Source organism: Copadichromis virginalis, linkage group LG18 (assembly GCF_057382275.1).
Source record: "Copadichromis virginalis isolate Kocher_CV1m ecotype Utaka linkage group LG18, C_Virginalis_male_GT1.1, whole genome shotgun sequence".
NCBI classification, from domain to species: domain Eukaryota; kingdom Metazoa; phylum Chordata; class Actinopteri; order Cichliformes; family Cichlidae; genus Copadichromis; species Copadichromis virginalis.
Genome location: NC_140635.1, coordinates 2982251 through 3003879, shown reverse-complemented (window position 1 = coordinate 3003879; position 21629 = coordinate 2982251). Strand labels below are relative to the sequence as shown.

The 21629-nt window shown below is 44.2% G+C and overlaps 2 protein-coding genes across 2 annotated transcripts in view; one reads left to right on the top strand and one right to left on the bottom strand.

The window, feature by feature from the left end:
- LOC146686914 (uncharacterized) overlaps positions 1–21629 on the bottom strand; it is a 280227-nt gene that overhangs the window by 26426 nt on the left and 232172 nt on the right. The gene's annotated exons all lie outside the window — the stretch shown is intronic.
- Positions 288–6422, top strand: LOC146686936 (uncharacterized). Its single transcript, XM_085440108.1, has 5 exons — positions 288–620; positions 2273–2405; positions 3028–3112; positions 4136–4217; positions 4585–6422. The coding sequence occupies exon 5, from the start codon at positions 4716–4718 to the stop codon at positions 6321–6323; it is 1608 nt and encodes a 535-aa protein (XP_085296234.1). The 5' UTR covers positions 288–620; positions 2273–2405; positions 3028–3112; positions 4136–4217; positions 4585–4715; the 3' UTR covers positions 6324–6422.

The following is a 21629-nucleotide window of genomic DNA, read 5'->3' as shown; positions in this document are numbered from 1 at the left end:
GGGCAAAAAAGTATTTAGTCAGCCACCGATTGTGCAAGTTCCCCCACCTAAAATGATGACAGAGGTCAGTAATATGCACCAGAGGTACACTTCAACTGTGAGAGACAGAATGTGAAAAAAAAATCCATGAATTCACATGGTAGGATTTGTAAAGAATGCCTTTATCCTGTTTTCCGTCTCTCACCGCAACCAATCACAGCAGATGCCCCCCTCCCTGAGCCTGGTTCTCCCGGAGGTTTCTTCCTGTTAAAAGGGAGTTTTTCCCTTCGGAGGTGGGGTGCCCCCGGCCTCTCGGCCTGGGGCTCAGTCACTCAGGCACAGCTGGCTGCCGGCGGAGCTCACGGGCGCGTCACTGCAACTCCCCCTGGCTTCTGCTCCGCGGCTGCTAAGTGAACCCTCATCTCCTCAGCTCCTCAGCTCTTACTGGGACAGTGGCGCGGCTGCCCCTCTGTTGGTCTTCCATGGTCTCTTGTGTTCTGGGGGCCTCTGGATGTCTGGAGTTTTGATCTCCTCCATACCTGCTTCATACCCTGGAGGACGGGGCTGTGGCCCCCCCCACACTCCCTAGCAGATCGTTACATGGAGAAACCTTTGGAATACAAGCACGCTGATCCACACAGGTATGCACACGGGTGTTCACTGCTCGTAGACTTAAATTACACCTTTCTTGGCTACTACTTCGAAGCACATCTGTCCTGCGTGCTGCACAACAACATTGAATATTTAGTATTTACTGCTGTTTACACTTAGCTAGATTAATGCGATGGTGTTGTGTTTAGTATGTTGCTTTGTTTTTTTTGTTTTTTTGCTTGTTTTCTATTCTTCTCTCAACAGGTGATCCAGGAGATTTTTATTTTTTTTCTCCCCCCCTTTCTCACTGTCCCTATCCCCTTCTGTTTTTCTTTTCCTTCCTCTTTCTTTCTCCCTTTCCTATCCCTCACTCATGTCTGTCCCGTCTGTAACATCTGAAAATAAAATATAATAAATAATAAAAACAAAGATCGACCAAATGGACCAATACGGCAATGCCACGATGATCCATTTGGCAAAGTAAATCCATTGGGTATCCTTGTTGGTCTTCAGACAACAATTCTGACGGCTAAAGAACCAAATGGGACAGGCAAAAAAAAAAAAAAAAAAAAAAAAAAAAAAGGGAGTTTTTTCTTCCCACTGTCACCAAAGTGCTGCTCATAGGGGGTCATATGATTGCTGGGTTTTTCTCTGTATCTATTATTGTGCAATCTACTGTACATATAAAGGTACGCACTAAGTTACTATATGAAATAAAATACAGGGATGATTTCTCTAACATTACACACGCAGTACTACGATACTATTTTGTGTCAGAGGTTGCCTGTCAGTATATTTTAAAAGAGATAAACAACACACACCTTTTCCCTGCAAAACACGTTCTCCGTGTCCGTCTGCGCAACGGTTAAATCGTGCGTCCGAGGGCTTTTCCGTTGCTGGCTAGTTGGGGCACATACAATTATGCACCTGCAGCCTTTTGTGCTCCTGAAAAAAGGGGGCATAACAAGAATACTGACTAGTTGAGACAAAAAAGAAGGGCACAACAACAAATAACTTGTGCACCTGGGAACTTTTGTGATCGAGGGAATTTAAAACATATAAACCAGCAGTTGAAAGACATGATGCTATCTAGTCGGGGACAAATAAAGAAGAGTGTCACAACGATAGTGGCTAGTTCAAACAATAAAGGTGTACTGCGATGGTTACACTCTCAACAATGAACTTTTCCATTCCTGGGTTATTTCAAAGAATAAAGCCTTTGGTTGAGACAAATGATGCCGTCTACATAGGGGGGCAAAATAAAGAAGGGCACCGCAGCACTGCTTGCTAGGTTTACACAATAGAGGGGTGCTGCTGTAACTGCGTTCTCAACAATTAACCTTTGCGCCTGCGGAGCTTTCCTGTTCCTGGGAATTAAAAACAATAAACCATTAGTTTGAAAGAAAGGTGTCATTGCGGCAGGGCTTTCGGCATAGTCAGGGATTTAGAAGTGTCACAACACTTTTTATTGTTTCTATTTGCGTTAAAAACTAGAAGGCTCTCTGTCCCTCTTGGATCACCATCACAGTTCCAAAAATTCAGAATTTTCTGTTTATTTTTTGATGGGTTGGGTCTTACAGGGTTAATGATAGCACTAAATGTGACTGTAGAAAATTGTTTCACTTTCAAGCTTACATATTACATCTGTATCTCTTAGTTCCACCCATGTGCCATGAATTTTTCTTCTGCTTTCGTTTTGAAGATGACACGAGTAAGGAGGAAAAAAAGTAACATCAGAGCAGATAAAAATGGGGAGTGGGGACGTGACAGATAAAAGGAACCACAGCGTACAGTAGAGCAGAACTTGCGCTGTCTTTCTGATCAGAGAAGTTGCCGTAAGTAGTTAAATACTGAACTGTTTTTTCATCGTATTCATCTGTTGCTTTCAGTGGAACTAAGCTTTCCTAGTTTCTGGTTAAACTCATTTGTAATATTCCTGAAATCAAAAAGATGTTGACATTTATTAGTGTTTCTATGTTGCAGGACTAAATGTTAAATCTACACAAACACAGATGAAAGAAAATATTAGAGTGTATACATTCTGTGTTTAACCCATCACACTTTTAGAGTTAAATAAATTAAACTCCAAGCATGAAGTTGGAAAGGAATAGCAGCTTTTAGTTCTGCAAGATAGAGAATGCTATTATGATTGTTTGCAGTTTTGATTTGCTTCTCCGATTGAAAAGTATGTTGACTTACTGCTGGCTGCATCACACACACACAGCTATGAAATAAATTCAAACAAGATATTTTGACTGACCAAATTTGATTCTTCTTACCCCATCCTACCAGGAGTCTATTGACAGCTTAATTTTAAAGGGATTTTTTTGTAATGTATTAATTATTCTTACAAAGTTAGTTCAGCCATATTAAAGCAGTTTAGAAGAGTTGTTTCATCATAAACATAATATATGTTTCATGTAGTTTTTTGTTGGCCCTTTTCTTTTTGTATTTTAGGAGTTTTTAAAAGACTGATCTGAATGTAAGCCAACAAATCATATCAACTCTGTGGCTAATGGCAAGGAGCCTAACAGCGTAAGAGGTGGGTTTTAATTAATTTCTATCTTTAAAGCCTTAACAAAAAATGTAGCGTCATGACAATGTAATATTTGTTATGTATAAACTCTGATGTGTGAAATGACAGCTGCAAATTTAAGACACTACTATTATTACCTCTTGTCCTGATTCTTATTTGAGGTGAGACATACGACTGAAGGTCCATAGTGTGTCAAAACAATGATTTTATTAAAACACATATATGTGGTGAAGATGGGCTCCACAAAACATCAGCCTCGATCTCCCCAGAACAAAAGATGGGGTGTGATATTTATACATATGATGACAAGTAATATGCGTCACCGCAGATGAAAAACAACAAACAAACAACATGCATGTTCCAGTAACTCTAGATAGGAGATATTCTAAAAAAGAACAGTTACTTCCTGTACCACCCGCCAGATGCTTCCTGTTATTCTACTCTCTGGGCTTCAGAACAGAACATGAGCATGCCCTTTACAAGCAAAACAAGTCTACTATGTATGTGTGCAGGCAGATTTATGTGTGTCTTGACCTCAGTGTATGACCTCACTCAACAAACAAAGACATTTTAGAAGTATGCTTCCTGACTCCGTTTGAATCATCTGTTACCAGGCAAACTCCAATGCAGCCGGCTGCTGAATGCACACAGGCCTATACAACATGTATAATATGTTTTAAATTGTACTGTAAACATGTAGGCAACCTTTCAATAGCTGTACTTTGCTCCATAGATCGGTCGAACTCGCGTCGGCCGTAGCTTCAAACCATTAATTAACTTGGCTGAGCTTCAACTCTTTAATTAGCAATATGTGTATAACATGATTACAGTTGCACCTGCAATGAAAGATTATTATGTGCTTATACTAACACCTGAAATACAGACTGTAATGTAACATCAACAGTTTCAATAAATGTGTCAATGAAATGATAATGATAAATCATAAATGATGCAACAGTAATAATAATGATTATGAATAATAACAGTAAAATAATATTTCATCCCGACACTCTGTTTTTTGTATTTTAGGAGGGGTTATGGTTAAAGACCAGTTTGAATCCAAACCAATAAATCTCAGCACTTAGGTCTAAAGTCACGTGACTGAGAACAGGTAAGGAGGCTTTTTAGATGATCATCTCTCAAGTTTTATTTCAAAAGTAAAAGATTTATTAATACAATGTTTTTAATGGTTAAAGTATAAAAATAAGACTTGTAAATGTGAAGAAAAACAATCAGTGGCCACCGGCTTGGTTTACGTTTTCTTGTTTCAGGGCCATCAGCTCATTGGTTGTTTCTGAAACATGAACTGGTTTTTAATTACTTGTTTTCATATTGCTTTTTGTGCTACAGTGCAGCTAAACTCAGCTGGTTTTCTGTTTATATGTCTGTTTAACGTACAAACTAGATGATGCTTTTCTAGTTAAAAATAGAGTTGAATTCTGTGTATTTTAATTTTTGAATACATATTTCATCTGCAGATCAGGAGCTGAAAGAACATCTTTACAACACAAGACCCTGACTGCGCAGAAGCCACTATATTTGTTCCTGAAAGAAGAAAAATTTAGATCTTTGTAGTAAATTTAATAACTGACGTACAACAAAACAGAAAATGTTCAAACGAGAACAAAAGCTTTCAGATGCTATAAAAAAAAAATGCAAACAATCAAAAACACATACAGGGCCTCTCCCTGTTTATATAATTCCCCTAAAAAATGATAAATTCAATGTCGATGGATGCAAGAGTTTTAGTTTTGGAGAAGAGTCCAGTAAAACTAATCGCACCATAATGGTTCTTGGAGCAACCGGTGCTGGGAAGACAACTCTCATCAACGGGATGATCAATTACATTTTAGGTGTTAAATGGGAGGATCAATATCGCTTTAACTTGGTGAATGAAACTCAGTCAACATCACAAGCTCACAGTCAGACCTCTGAAGTCACTGTGTACAAAATCAACCACCAGGAGGGATTTCAAATCCCGTTCTCTCTGACCATTGTGGACACTCCAGGCTTTGGAGATACAAGAGGCATAGAAAAAGACAGAGAGATCGTAGAGCAGCTACGTAATCTCTTCACTTCCTCACATGGTGTCACTGAAATCGATGCTGTGTGTTTTGTAGCTCAGGCTGCTTTAGCACGACTCACACCAACACAAAAATATGTGTTTGATTCAGTGCTCTCAATCTTTGGCAAAGATGTGGCAGAAAACATCAGCATTGTGGTGACATTTGCAGACGGTCAGCGACCTCCAGTTCTCGAGGCGATCAATGCTGCAGGAGTCCCATGTCCTAAAACAAACAACCTGCCGGTTCACTTCAAGTTCAATAACTCAGCACTGTTTGCAAATAACAAATCAGCTGAAGGAGAAAGCACGAGTGATGACAATGAAGAAGAAGGTGGCTTTGATCAGATGTTTTGGGAGATGGGGACAAAAAGCATGAAAAGGTTTTTTGTTGCTCTGAATAAAATAGAAACCAAAAGCTTGACAATGACAGAGGAAGTCCTCAGAGAAAGAAAGCAGCTCGAGATTTCAGTTGAGAGTCTGCAGGAGCAGGTGAAACTTGGGTTAGCCAAGCTTGAGGAGATAAAAGAGACGAGGGAAAAAATTAAAAACTGCAAGGCAGAGATCAGCAGAAATGAAAGCTTTGAATTTGAAGTTACTGTCAAAAAGCCTGTTCAGGAGGACATTTCTGGCTCTGGAAACTACATCACCAACTGTCAGCAGTGTCATGTCACCTGTCACTACCCTTGTGCCATACCAAATGATGCAGATAAAAGGGGCTGTGCAGCAATGGGGCCAGATGGATATTGTAGAGTGTGCAAAGAGAAATGTATTTGGAATGTACACTTTAACCAGAAGTACAGATGGGGCTATGAAGATGTTAAAGAAAAAGTAACAAAAAAAGATCTGCAAGAAAAATATCTGAAAGCCACAGGAGAGAAGATGACTGTTCAAGCACTGGTTGACAAACTGAATGCTGAGTATGAACATTTGCAGGCTGACGTAGTGAAACTGATGGAGAGATCTTCCAAGTGTCTGAACAGACTCAAAGAGATAGCACTGAAGCCAAACCCTCTGTCCACTCCAGAGTACATCGACATGCTTATTGAAGGAGAGAAATCTGAGGCTAAACCAGGCTGGAAGGAACGAGTTCAGTCTCTGACGTCCATGAAGGAAAAAGCAGAGCTCATGGCTCACCTGGAGAAATTTAATTAAACATTCTTGATGCTACATCTTTGACAATTCACAAATAAAATAAGATAAATAAAGACAGAAGTAGCATCAAATATTTAGAGGCATTAAGAGCAGAGACAATGGCTAAAATAGAGCAAGGCAAGAAACTCCTGCGTCATCAAGAATCACTTGATGTCAATCGTTAGCCAAATCCATGAAACAGCACATAGTCACAGGCAGTCAGATAATGATAGAGGGTAAAATCACAGCCAGCTGCAGCAACCTCTGAGTGATTTTAAAGTTTCACCACTTTTTGTATTTATGATTCTGAAAGTTTAGAAAGAATATGTACTTGACCTACTACAAGCAACTTCAAAGTTAAATAAAACATAATAAAATTCATTGTTTTTTTAATTTCCTGATCAACTGTGTTTTCTTTTCTACTGGTTGACACGTCATTCTCATCTTCATGCTCATTTTAAAATTTATATGTTTTCTTTTTATTTATCTAAGGTTGAATCATTTAATTTGTATAGTATTTTTTTCTCTCCTATTTTCTTTTCTAAATGTACTTGTATATTGTTCACATATTGAAATAAATTACCAATCATCATAAAAAAAATTTAATCAAAAACAATTAATCATGTCCTTTCTAACCTTAACTCTTCAATGAATTTTCTGATTCTAAGATAAATAAAGTATCTAATATGCTTTGGGTTATGAGTACTACTTATTAAAAGATTTAAGCGAATGCATATATTTGAGCCTGTACAAAATCCAAAATAAATTAATTGTGATTCAATTTCTTCTTCTTCTTTTTAAAAAATATGTATACTATATCATTCCACCTTGGAAAAACAACATTTCAAAGATAATTAAAAGCAAACTATTGGCAAACATTCATGGCCCTGATGAGTGAAAGTAAACTTCTGACTATATATCAATCATTGACGTGGCAATAGGCAATCACATAAGCCATAGTGTTCGAACAGTTTGAGCCTCTTCAAGCTTTCTTAGTACAGAGTGTTAGAGTTGATTCTTTAAAGATTGTCATTTGTGCTAATATATATATAACCATTGCTTGTATGTGTTTTGATAAAATGTTTCTTCCATATTAGGTTGCGTAGATGTAGGAAGCTGTCTCATCGCTATAGGTTTCCATTGTACATTTAGAAACCACAAGCTTCTGGTTTTATAAGTTTAGCAGGACTGCTCACTTCTGCTTTTGTACATGTTGGTTCGTTGAAAGGTCACGCCATAAATGGAGTGACTGAAGATGTCGTTAAAAGGTCGAGCCATATATGGTGTCACAGGAAATAACACACACACACAAATACTCACTTGCTGAGATATTTGTGTAACTGCTTATTGTCAATAAAAGAGATGACAAGGGAGGTCAGGTTCGGAGTTGGCTGAGAGCCTAGTTAGTGCTCCTGGGACACAAGCTTTTCAGAAGCTAGAAAATTTGTTTTCTAGCACAGGCAACTGTGGTTAGCACACCAAAAGGTCCAGAGTTCGACTCCATCACCTGGGTGGAGTGCATGGAGTTGGCATGTTCTCCGCGTGTTAGGCGTTACTAATCACTTTGTTTGATTTCTGACTTCTAATGTGTTCATACACCTAGTAACTGATTAAAACAGCAGAAAAAAAACAAGTTAGCAGGAATCACGTGTTCTGATTCTTTTTTTGTAGTTAAACTCTTGCTGCTGTTGCTGCTGCTGACTGTATTCACAGCAGTATGTGGCTTTAGCTTGTTTCCTGCTGTCTTCTTATAGGCATCTCTATTACAGCCTACTGCAGTAACATACTGACTGTGGACTGAAGCCTCATATTTCTGCACTTTCAAAAACTGAAACGATGCGATCAGTTGGAGAACCACTGTGTTTTACTTGTGCTTTGTACTTTTAGTGTTTTTTTTTCTATTCTCCCCATTCCCCCTTTTTTTTGCTCTTTCATTCCCCCATTTCTTTTCCTCCTTCATCATCTCTTTATTACTTCTCCTCCACCTGAGAGGAATGAGAGGTGGGGGGGCGCTGCCCTTGCGGCGACCAGCAGTTTGTGTCTGTCAGTCAGTGTCAGTGTTTTAACTTGTTTTATTTCATCTTTAAGTTATGCTTTTTATTTTTTGAGCCTGAGGAAATCCTAAAGCATTGGTTTGTGCTTTGTGGAACTCTCTTTTTAATGAAGATAGGTTTTTTAATTTCGCATGGTTTTATTTTCAATCCTGACGGTTGTTTGGAGACATTGCTGCTCACAAACAATTACATACTGTAACAGCAGTCCGGCGAGCAAGGAGCGGCTAGCAGGTCCAGCGGGCATGTGGTGTGGAGGTTAGCTGGAAAACTCAAAGCCAGTCAGTTAAATTAAACAACAGACCTTTATTCATTGTCAGCAACATAAGACCATACAAGCCAGGTCTCCACGGCTCTACTCTGTCCGTACATACACGTGCGTGGATCGGTAGTCGCCGACGCCAGCCCGTTACAATGGTAAGGTTTCTCCTGAGAACAGAACAAGAGTAGCATGTAATGGCTGCAGCTCTCCTGCTGCCAGCCGTACACATGAACACCAAAAACAACAACAGCACAAGCAGCGCACAGGTTTTAAGCTGGCGAGGCATCATTGTAGATGCCGTGAAGGTGAGTCAATCTCACCTGCAGCGGCATCGCAGACCACAACCCGTCACAATAATAAAGCATTTTTTTTATTTAATTATAAATAAATTATTTCTCCTAATTCTGTCCTGGGTTTTAACTATTTAATAATAAAAAATGAAACATCACAAAAAACACTTAAGGTCATTAAAATTAATTGCGATTTAGCAATTCAATGACGCATCCACCTTATTTATTGAAAAGTATCGGTATCAGTATTGGTATCGGCGATACTGGCCCGTATTTTCTTGGTATCGGATCGATACCAAAATATGCAGTATTGCACATAGGGATGGGTATTGATAAGATTTTCACGATTCCGATTCCATTTTCGATTCTGTTTAACGATTCAATTCTGTATCGATTCTCTTATCGATTCTGTTTAAAAAAGGAGAACACTAAGGTTGATTAGCTCAGAACTTTGTTTTATATCTTCTCTTTGAACAAGATAGAAATTTAGGAGTAACATGTGTAAATGACCTCATTAATATTTGGTAAAGTGTTTTGTAAACTTATGAGTGGCTATTATATTGTTGGAGTGAATGCTTTTATTTTGAAAGTCACAGAGCGACAAGGTGCCGTAAATCAAGTGGCGTAAACCATATGGCAGAAGCGTGCGTTTTAATGCACAGAGAGAAGGTGTTGTCTATGGTTAATGGACGGGAATGGGAAAAAGAACGGCTATTAAGGTGCAACACTGAGTTGAAAGCAGTTTCTTAGCACCTGGTTGATGAGGGAACAAGGTTTGTACCAAAGTTTGTCCTGTGGATATGTATTTTGTTGTTTTACGGAGCGCATAGCTGCTGACCGCTACTAAGCATAAAGGCTAAGTTTACACCCACTAGAGGGCGCTAACATACCTCGTCATGTTTAGGCAGCGATGCAACGATTTCACTTATATGCAATAATTTACAAGTTTTAGTGTTATTTGTTATGTAAGGTAAGGAGAATTCATTTGTGATTAATGAATAAGTCAAAAGGTTAAAGGTAACACACTGTTTGATTTACTAATAGTCTTTTATTCTGTATGTTGTAGCTCTTACGGTGTGTTCACATACACGGCTGTTTAATAAAAGGATTGTGAACCATCAGTTTGAGAGACCATCTTTTCAACCGGGGATGCTACAACATGGCCTTACAAACCCAACAGTGAGATCTTAAGAGATCCAGCCTACGTCTCTTCAATGTGGTGTCACAGGGTCCCCAGGAAAATAAATTGTAAATGTAAAATAATAAAATAAATATTCTTCTGTAGCAATAACAAAGTATAACATAAATGATTCTGTAGCAATTACACAAGAATATCCAGTAATGATCCAGTAATGTCCCTGCCTACAATTAAACACATTCACTTACCGAAAATCATCTGCTGTGGCAAATGGGTGCAAGCCTTTGACCACAAACTTAGTCTCTGCTCGGTGACATTCGTCTATCCTGGCCTGAAAGGAGACGCTACCGGTAGACTGCAGCGAGAACTGCCAGCATCTGAGCCAGACTCTGTCTTTCTCATCATGGTCACCTAAATGCACAGTAATGGCAGGTTTTGTAATAAGGCAGATTGCGCTAACATAATATGCACTGTTAGTTGATTATTTACCTGCCGCATTAACGGGAGAGGACGTGCAAACGTTACCGCTGCTGCTGGGTTGAGAGTCACGAGTCCGGAGCGGAATTAAAAACACGACATTCATGTAAGGTCATTGCGTGTTTTGTGAGCAAATGCTTTTGCATATTCGTAGTGTTTCCTCCCTTAAATGAAATATCTACTTTGCAAGTATTGCAAGTTACCCTGTTGTCATCCGTTCTCATAAAGTATAATCAAACTTTTGAGCATTTGAGCCGCCATGTTTCCTGCCAGGTAAATGATGCTCCGCAATGTGGTGACGTCATTCGGGGCGACTGGAATCGATAAGGGAATCGTTTGCAAAAATGGCAAACGATTCCAAGGAATTGAAACAGTGGGAACCGGTTCTCAACAAGAACTGGTTTTCGATACCCATCCCTAATCCCACACCACTAATACTCATACACCCTCTAGGAGACTCCCACAACTACTACAATAAGATAAGATAAGATAAGATAAGATAAGATGACCTTTATTAGTCCCACAGGTGGGAAATTTGTTTTGTTACAGCAAAAGTGCAAAGTTATGCAGCAGAAATTAGAAGACACTGGAATGGAATAAAATAGAATAATATATACAATAGAATAAAATAGAATACAAATGCTATATACAACTGAGTAAGAAAATACAAAAGTACAACTTCGCCAGAAAAAGAATTGCACATATAGCAGTCTTATTGCACATGTGTGTGTTTGATCAGTTGAAGTCTTTGTTGTGGAGTCTGACAGCTGTGGGGAGGAAAGACCTGTGAAATCTCTCCGTCCCACATCGTGGGTGCCGCAGCCCCTGAAGCAGCTGCTCAGTGCTGTCAGAGTCTCCTGCATGGGGTGGGAGATGTTGTCCAACAGGGATGACAGCTTAGCCACCATTCTCCTGTCACTCACCACCTCCACTGGGTCCAGAGGGCATCCTAGAACAGAGCTGGCCCTTCGGATCAGCCTGTTCAGTCTCTTCCTGTCCCCAGCAGAGATGCTGCCGCCCCAGCAGACCACACCATAAAAGATGGCTGAGGCCACTACAGAGTCATAGAAGGTCTTGAGGAGTGGGCCCTCCACTCCAAACGACCTGAGTCGCCGCAGCAGGTACAGCCTGCTCTGCCCTTTCCTGTAGAGGGCGTCTGAACTATGAGTCCAGTCCAGTTTGTTGTTCAGATGAACACCAAGGTACCTGCAGCTGTCCACAGCCTCGATGTCCATACCTTGAATGTCCAGTGGTTGCAGTGGAGGATGTTTGTGCCTAGGGCAACCCCCCTAGTGGTGCTATAACACAATAAGGGCTGTTACAATACTCACAGGAGTTTCTTCTGGATCTTCGGTGGAACGGCCCGTCTCTGGATTCTTTTCACCCTCCAGTGTTTTCCAGCTCTGGATTATCCGGTAACCACAGGGGCACTTTTGTTTTTAACAGAGTCAAAGCAAGGAAGCAGGGTATGAAGGGAGGTCTACATCAGCGATTGAGGAAGCAAATACGATACAATCGTATTCCTTTACCATCAATAATCCTGGCTAATGTGCAGTCTCTGAGGAGTAAATCGGATGAACTGCATTTGAATGTTGCACATTTACGTGACTACAGGGATACATGTCTAATGGCATTCACAGAGACTTGGCTCGGGGATTCTGACCCTGATTCTTCTCTGGAACTAAATGGCTTCGGGTTTCCCATACGTTTGGATCAAGACCCCGGAGCTACCCAGAAATCTCACGGAGGAGGAGTGTGCTTGTATATTAATCAGAAATGGTGTAAAAACGTTACCGTCTGTAAAAAGGTGTGTCTGCCTGTCTTTGAGGCCGTTTTATCTGCCGAGGGAATTCCCACAGATTAACGTCACCGTCATGTACATCCATCCTAAAGCGAATCCAAAGAATGCGACTGACACCATCTCCAACATCATCCACTCACTACAATCCTTCTCTCCTGAGGCCCCTAATATTGTTCTGGGGGACTTTAATTGCTGTGACTTGAAGGAAGCATTGGGCAGTTTTTATCAGTATGTGTCACGGCTGCCGAGGCGAGCCGTGTGGAGTTAGAAGAAGGACCCAAGATGCAGGCAGTGGATGAGATGCCGGTGAGTTTATTTACACAGTGGTGAGAAGGCAAAACAGGCAAGAGGGAAGACAAAACTAAAGACCTGAACTGGGAAAGCTAAATGACAAACCTGAGATGAAACAAAAAAGGGAAGAGAGGCAGAGAGACGAGCAGGACACCGAGGAACACAGACTGACGCGGAGTTACACAGACGAACCGGCAACAGGCAGGAGAACACACAGGGCTTAAATACACACACCAGTAATCAGGGGATGAGAGACAGGAGGGCAACACAGCTGGGAGGAATCTGGGCTGACGGGACAGGGGAAACGTAAACTGATCACACTCACATACGACACGGACCTTCACAATAAAACAGGAAACTCAGATACATGGAACCAGACAAGACATTGAACTAAACAGACAGATTCACAAACAGATGGGGAGACACCATAGACAGACAGATACAGACGCAGACTCAGAGGCAGATCGAAAATAACACAGAACTTAAACAATCATCATCTAGAAAATGATAACAAACTAAAAGCGCTGGGTCACCGACCCAGGACCATGACAGTATGTGAATTGTCCCACTCGCTTCAATAAGACTCTGGATTTATGTTATGGCTCCATAAAAGGTGCGTATACATCTGTGGCAGGCCCCGCCCTCGGATCCTCGGACCACAACACGGTGCATCTTCTGCCAGTTTATAAAACTGTGCTGAGGAGAGAGAAGGTGAGGAAACACCGCATCAAGGTTTGGAGTGACGACGCCTCTTTAGCCCTGCAGGGCTGCTTTGACTGTACAGAGTGGTCGGTGTTTACAGAATCATGCAGAGACATTAATGAACTGATGGACGAGAACTGTCTGCAGCTATATCTCCTTTTGCAGAGATATGATTATTCCTTTAAAAGTTGTGCATTTTTTCCCTAATAAAAAACCATGGTCTTCAAAAGCTCTTATGAGGCTGATTCATTAAAGGAAAAAAGCTTTTATTGAAGGGAATATCTTGAAAGTTAGAGAAATTAGGAAGTAAATCAGATCAGAAATTAAAAAAGCCAAAATAAAATACAAGGATAAGGTAGAGGCAAAGATGGGTAGAAATAACATTAAATGATTTTAGGCCTGTCGCTTTAACATCTTTAGTGATGAAGCCCTTTGAAAAACTTATCAGGAAGGAGATCCTGCAGCAAATAGAAAAGCTAATCGACCCACTACAATTTGAATACAGGCTTTGTAGAGGTGTTGATGATGCAGTGGTCACTCTGTTGAATTTCCTGTATTGCCATCTTGATGGCGCCAAAGCTCATGCTCGGCTTTTATTTATTGATTTCTCTTCAGCTTTTAATACTATCCAGCCACATCTTTTAGCTGATAAACTTCTTCTCGTAGGTTGGATTTTAGACTTTTTAACTGACAGATCTCTGAGTGTGAGAGTAAACGTGTCATGAGGACTCAGTGTTTTGTGTTTCCTTATGCTTTTGTTCATTCCGAGTGTGTATTCTGTTGTGATTTTGCCATTTGTTAGGTTTCTGTTCTTTGCCTGCCTGCTCCCACTTCTCTGTGTGCCCTCTGTCTGTCCATGGTGTTATTGTGTCTGCTCATGAGTCTGCCTGTCAAGTTCAGTGTCCTGTCTGGTTCTCTGTGTCTGTTAGTTTCCTGTTTTATTCTGAAAGTTCATGTCTCATGCCAGTGTGTTCAGTTTTACCTCTCCCCTGTCTCGTTAGCCTAATTGCTCCCAGCTGTGTCGCCCTCCTGTGGCCCATTCCCTGATTACTCCCCGTGTATTTAAACCCTGTGTTTTCCTGTGCTCTCTGTCGCGTCGTCTGTTTAACCCCATGTCCGTCTGCATCATTCTGTGTAACCCGGTGTTCAGTTTGCGTCTCTCCGCCATCTTTCATTGTGTATTTTGTTCCTCCTCCCGTGCGTGTTTGGTTTAAGTTGAGTTCTTTAGTTTTCCCCTGTTTAGGTTGGTTTACTCCCCGCTCTGCTCCTCCTGTTTTTGTCACCTTATCACCTCAGCAAATAAACATTCACTCGCACCCCAGTCAGTGCCTGCATCTTGGATCCTTTTCTCAATTCACCGCACGACTGCTGTGCAGCCGTGACAAAACGGCTGTTTTTCCAAACAACTGAACTCTTCTACTGGCTCACCACAAGGTTGTTGTCTCTCTCTTCTACTGTATATTTTGTACACTAATGACTGTCGCAGTACACAGCCCAACAGGCATTTAATTAAATATACAGATGACAGTCATTGTAAGCCTCCATCATGGTGAAGAGGATTCCATGGGCCTGTTGTGGATGAGTTTGTTTCATGGTGTGATCAGTCTTTCTTAATGATCAACACCATGAAAACCAAGGACATGGTTATTGACAGACACAAGGAGCAACTGGGGTCAAAAGCCACCTCAGAACGGACAAAACACAGAAGAAGATGCAGGTTTCACCTGCAGCGAGCATGGAGACTGGAGAAAGGACTGCCCCGATTGGGGCAAGAACCAGGATGGACAGAAATTTGAGCAGCTGCAGCAATGGTCGCAAACAGTGTGAAGGAGGAGAGCAGGACCCCAGGGCACGCTTCAGGCTGTGGTTTACCCAAGACACCAGAACAGGAAAGTGATGAACACACACACACACACACACACATCTACACACACACTGACTCAGCATGACGTAATATACACATTTTCTATGATTGAGATTTAATTCCTGGAGGAACAAAATTCTAAAACAATATTGTTCCCTGAGGAAGAATGAAAATTTTCCTGTGAGTTTTCTGTTTATTTTTCTTAGCACTAGGTTTATTTTATCAGTGAGGTTTGGGTTGTTTTCTTTCTCTAAGAGAGAGAGAGATGGTTTTATGTTTGGACATATTCTGGAACTGGCCCTAGTAGTTGTTATTTTATTATCTTATTGTTTACTTTTGTTTTGCTTTTTTTACAGTGGACTGAGATAAGAAATCTTAGAGGTGTGATCCACCGGTGGTGATATTTTCACGAGTTCATGATTTAAGAATCAGTTCTCGTTTATCCAGGCCTGGAGGATTGAAATTTAATGTGCTATGAACTATTCTTACTGGAAACAGTCACAAAGTGTGCTTCTCCACAATTGTAATGGTCTTTGGAGAAATTCACTTATATGATGGGACACTGACCACATGAGATGGTAAGTCCTGAGTCTAAAAGGATTGCAGCAAGTCAATCCAGTCCAAAATCATAAAGAATTGTTTTCCTTTTAAAAATCTGACGTGATCTTGCTGTTGAGGGAGACTGGAATAGGTTGCACGTGGGACTCCATTATCAGCAATATCTGGTATGGATGTGTGTGAATGAATGCGTGTGACTGGACTGTGATGCACTGACCACGTAGACTAAAGTTTTGACTGACTTGATACTGAGACAAAGACTGCACCAACTTTAGGATTAGTAAATGTTGACAAACAGCCGGTAAGAAAAGGGTGGATGCTTTGCTTTGTTCTGGTTTTTTTGCAGGAGCAGGAGGACAAGAGAGACTGGAGGGGGAGACTGTAGCTTCACACGAGAGTGTGGAACTGCAGACTTAACCCTTTGACTGCTAATTTTGAGTTACTGATTGTTGCATGACGAAAACTGTGTTTTATTGGCTGTGTTTTGATTAGAGTATCACATTGCATGGTTGGGAAATGCAAAGGAGGGGACTGCCACTCTCAGTGTGGAGTTTTCTAAAAAATACGAAAGTGTAAATGTCGTAGTTTTTCTGAAAAAGGAGGGAGACTGGACAAGATGGAAAATGGACAAGAAAATCAGCGGAAAATCAAAATCAGCATACTTATACAGCCGCATATCACCTATGGCACTTAAGTAATCAACATGGCTGAAGGAATGACATTATGGAAACATCAACAACATGACTGCAAAAGAAGCTGTTATGGACATCAGATTGACATCAGATCTATAAACTGAGCCACTGGTACATCCAGATCTTGAGAAAGCTTGCTATGGTTAATTAGAGCCTTGAAGGAAACATCATACAATCTGCCTTAGCTCAGGTGGCAGAAATTTTGTCTCTCACCAAAGGCAATACAACTTTCAGGAGGAGGAAGGAGTAAAACATCTGTACAGACTCAGCAGACCTGACAAATGAATGCGCTAACAGAGGAGTCATCACCATCATTTGACAAAAGATGACATTAAAACAAAGAGGCAGGAGCCTACAAGATCAGTGAGCGGATGGAGAAACAAACAACACAGAATAGTGGACGTACATGGTGAGAGATCAAGTTGCCCCAACAAAACTTGGTCAACTATTGTTAAAACCACCACATGGTCCTTCACATGAGAGCAGAAACAGACTCGGAAAAACATGGAAGGCCTATAAGTGACACCCACACATGGAAGAGATGGTGGAAAACTGTGTGAGGGAACGCAACACCTGTAATGAATATGACCCAAAGCAGCTGTACCAGTGTTTAAACAGGGAAGTTTACAACACTGGAGGCTCCTTTGGGGACATGAAAATGGATTCTACAGACATGAGGAGCTGACAAAAAGACACCAAAGAACATGGAAATCTTCTTGTGATGGTGGACAGATTCACCAACTACGAAGAAGCAACACCCTGGAAAGAAAAGACGCAAACCCAGTCATAAAATGGCTGTGAAATGAACTGATACCAAGACATGAAGTACCGAGAACCGTTAAAAATCAGACAAGAGATTCCACTGTAACAACGAACATCTGAAAGAATTGGAGAACAAGTTTTGACGTGATTAATCACTGGAACATCTTACCATTCAGCATCGCAGGCCATTGTAAAAGGCCAATTAAATATTTTACAGGAAAATCGCCAAAACCAAAACAATAACAAAGGGTATGGTATGATTTGTCACGTCCAAAATAGAGCTGTGTAATGATAAACCCTGGTCCTATGGCACGCACTTGGCCACACCACCAGTTTTTCGCAACCAAAGGAGGGTAATTACAAATGTTCGAGGGAGGAATATCACCGAAAAGTGGGAAAGGTAAGCCCTGATGGGTGTGATAACACCATAAATGTCACTTATGGTCAAATTCTTAAACTGTGACACCAAGCATAAAATTTAGAGACAGAGAGAGAGAGTTCTTGATAAACATAATTTAGCTAACCCCGTAGGGATTGAGGGTGAGAATCTATACTATTTTGAAATAACACTAAATATAATGTTGACCATGTTGATTATGTTTATTCCGTTGTGCAGAGATTGGCTAATGTGACCAGGGAATGTAATACACAGGACTGTCAGAACGTACGGTTACGGTGTAACCTTGGTTCTCTTAGTGAGAGACTCTCTCCACACCGTTACATATTCCATATGTAAGGGGTACGACCCACCTTGGTCGTGGCGTGTGGATATTTCTTTAAGACACTCCGGCACACCCGGCTACGCCCCACAGCATACGTATAAAACAGCTGTGCAGACGTGACACCGGTGATCGTTTGATCGGAACGCGTCTCCGAGTGGCCTCACGGTGGAGAGATAGTCTCTCACTAAGAGAACCAAGGTTACACCGTAACCGTACGTTCTCTAGCATATCGAGACTATCTCTCCACACCGTTACATATTCCATATGTACGGGGTAACTCTGTAAGACACCCCGCGAGGAGACAGTGCAACCGTACCGCCGAGAGTGAAGACCAAAGAACCATATACAAGACACAGATGTACACACCACCCCGGTCAGGGCCAAGCCAGACGCAAAGGCCGAGCCAGGGGGTGGAGGCAGCAGTCTGCAGATGCTAGACTGGCCTGAACCGGTCCTACAGGACGCAGGACCGCAAGTGATCGGCCGCTCAAGGGCAGCCCGGGAACCGTGAGGTACTGTAGATAGCCAGGGAACGCAGCACACCAAGCCGCCAAGTAACAGCCCGCTGGTCGCATAGGGCTACGACATGCGGGCAATGCCAGACAGAGAGTCAGCACTACAGCTGGAGAACTCTCACTCGCCACAATGAGGTCTGACTGGCGTGTACGCCGGCAAAGTTGGCACCCACAGGTGAAGCTTGGAATGTGACTCGTCCATTCTCAAAGCTGAAGCCACCCCGAGCTGTTGACAGGCAGGGAGGGGGGGCTGGCAGCCTAGCCTGCGTAAGTGGAGGGCTGAGCAAGGCAATGATCCAACGGTCCACCCGTCACCACGTACATGTCCGCAGACAGTGGAGCCTCAAGAGTGAACTCTCAAGAGACACTCGAGGTCAGACACAAAGTCCCAGCCACTGGGCTGGCCGTGCTGGCCATGTAAGTCCGTGACACACAGGCAAAGCACCAACCAGGAGTCAGCAGCGCAGGCTGGGGACCTCTCACTCACTGGCCAAAACGTCAGACACAGCAAGGTCTAACAAGCTCAATCCGCGGCACGCGGTCGGAGCGACAAAAGGCCAGAAGCATGGGCAGTCGGCTAGGACGAGCCCGCGCATACGCTCCCCAAGGATCCCCAGCTGGAGCCTTCGGAGCCCAGGGCCTGAACCTGGAATCCCAGGAGCAGGAAGAGGAGAGGAAGCGTAGCTCATCGAGCCGCTGAGAGGAGACCCTACCGGATGCCTGCAGGAAGCGGGCAACTCCAGACAGGGAGCCAGCGCTGCAGGCTGGGGAACACTCACCCACTGGCTGAGGCATCAGACACAGCGAGGACTGACTGGCTTTCAGGCAAGTCGGCGAATGTGGCAACGCGCCAGGGGAACACAGCCCACAGCCGCAGCAGCCTATATGCCAGACAGAGACTGGCTAAGGAGGCTGGAGAACACACATGCGCTGGCTGATGTATCAGACACAGTGAGGACTGACTGGCGGGCAAGCCAGCGAATGTGGGCAACACACCAGAGAACACAGCCGGCAGCTGCAGTGCAGCCGCTGGAGAAGAGGGCCAAGCCAGGGACCCGACCTGCAGGTCGCCCCAGAGCCAAGTGGCTGCCGAGCGTTGTCCATAGACAGGGGAGCCACAAGAGTGAACTCGAGGATGAGACACTCGAGTACAGCCAGCACCGCAGGCTGAAACACAACACACTCGCTGGCTGGCTTATCAGACACAGCGAGGCTAGGCTAACGTGTAACAGGTGAACTGCCTGCAGAGAGCCTGGCGCTGGAGGCTGTAGAACACTCACTCGCTGGCTGAGCATCAGACACAGCGAGGTCCAGCTGGCGCGTAAACCGGCGAAGCGCTGGCAATATGTCAGGCAACACAGCCTGCAGTTGCAGCAGCAGCAGCGGCCGCGGCTTAACCTGCGGTCAGAGCTAAGAAGCCGTCCCAATTGAGGAACGACAGGAGCCCTGCTGGCCGCGTGAACCGTGCACTGCGGGCAACACGCCAGACAGGACAGGCTACACTAGGCTGGAGAAGGCACTCGCCGGAGCGAGGTGCGACGGGCGTGAAAGTCACCGAACGCGGTCAAAACGCCAGGGCAACACAGCCTACCAAGCCACTCACGCCCAGCAGCTGACTATCGCTATGACAGAAGCCCGCGATATGCGGATGACGCCCCAGAAGGGAAGGCGGAGCCACCAGCTGGAGAAGTCAAGTCACAACAGATCCCCGCCTGGCACTAGGCAGTGATACACAGCCAAGGAGAGAGAGAGAGCCTGTCGCAGCAGCTCGGCCACTCAGAGGATGGCCGAGGTAGGATGAGGCCCAGGGCCTGTCCCAGGAGTAGAGCAGCTGACCTGGACCATCCACGACAGGGGAGGTGCTGGTGGCTCAGGCCACTGAGGGCCCAAGTGGCACCCCAAGGTTCATCACTAGGGCACAGCAACCACTCCGCGGTGTCTATAGACAGGGGGCCAGCAGAGTGGGCCTGATGAGACACTAACGGGTAGACGGGAGGTGTCAGCTCACTGAGCACCGGCTCTGGCCAGGTGACCCGCGATACAGGGGCAACCCACTAGACAGAGAGCCAGCGCTGCGCGCAGGAGAACACCCACTCACCGGCTGACTTATCAGACACAGCGAGGTCCGACTGGCGTGCGAACCGCGGGCTACACGCCAGAGGAACACAGCAGCAGCACAGCTGCAAAGACGCAGGGCCAAGGCAGGGAAGCAACCTGTAGGGTCCGTCCAACCACGGAGCCGCCCAGCCATCCGCAGACGGGGAGGCTGGCGTTCTAGCCCACTGAAAGCCAAGTGGGGACTCAACCCGAAGGTCCACCCCAGGGCAGAGCAGTTGCTAGCGCTGTCCGCAGACAAAGGAGCAGCAAGAGTGGACTCCGAAAACGAGACACCCATGCACAGCGTCGCAGGCCGGAGAACACCCACTCGCCGGCCAAATAATCAGACACAGTGAGGCCCGGCTGGCGTGTAAACTGGCGAAGCGCAGGCAACACGCCAAGGGAACACAGCCAGGAGCTGCAGCAGCTGACATGCCAGAGAGAATCCGGCCAAAATAGGCAGGAGAACGCACACTCGCCGCCGCGAGGTCCAACTGACGTGTAAGCCGGCGAATGCAGGCAACATGCCAGGGGAAGACTGCCCAGAGCTGCAGTGCAGCCAGGGACGTGACTCACCGGGGGTGTCAGCTCACTGAGCGGGCCCTGCCGGCCACGTAACCCGCAACATTTGGGCAACGTGCCAGACAGAGAGCCAGCGCCGCAGGCTGGAGAACTGTCAACTGCTGGCCGAGCTGTCTGACGCAGTGAGGTCCGACTGCCGTATGAACCGGCGAAGCGCGTGCAAGAGGAGCTGGCCACTAGGCCCAACTCAAAGGATATCAGGAGGGAGGAGAGCGGCTGGAGGACAGCTGAGCCTAGGCTCCAAGTCCTCCCCACCTCAACCGAACACTGCGGTCTCTGCACGCCTGCAGAGGCCCCTCAGCTTCTTTAAAGCGAGGTGGCTGCAGGCCAGACAGACAGTCCCATCAGGCAACCCTAGTCGTCTGACCAGAGCCAAGCGTCATAAACATCAACCTCCTGACCATCAACCTCCACCAGCCCAGGCCTCAAGGAGGCGGGGCCACGGGAGGGAATGCCGTGGGAGGGCCCCAGAACTAGGGAACCCAGACACCCGTCCGGACCCTACCCCAGTGGCAGCCAGAGG

What these genes read in the sequence shown, in the direction of transcription:
- LOC146686936 (XM_085440108.1), top strand. Translation starts at nt 4,716, where the DNA reads ATGTTCAAACGAGAACAAAAGCTTTCAGATGCTATAAAAAAAAAATGC.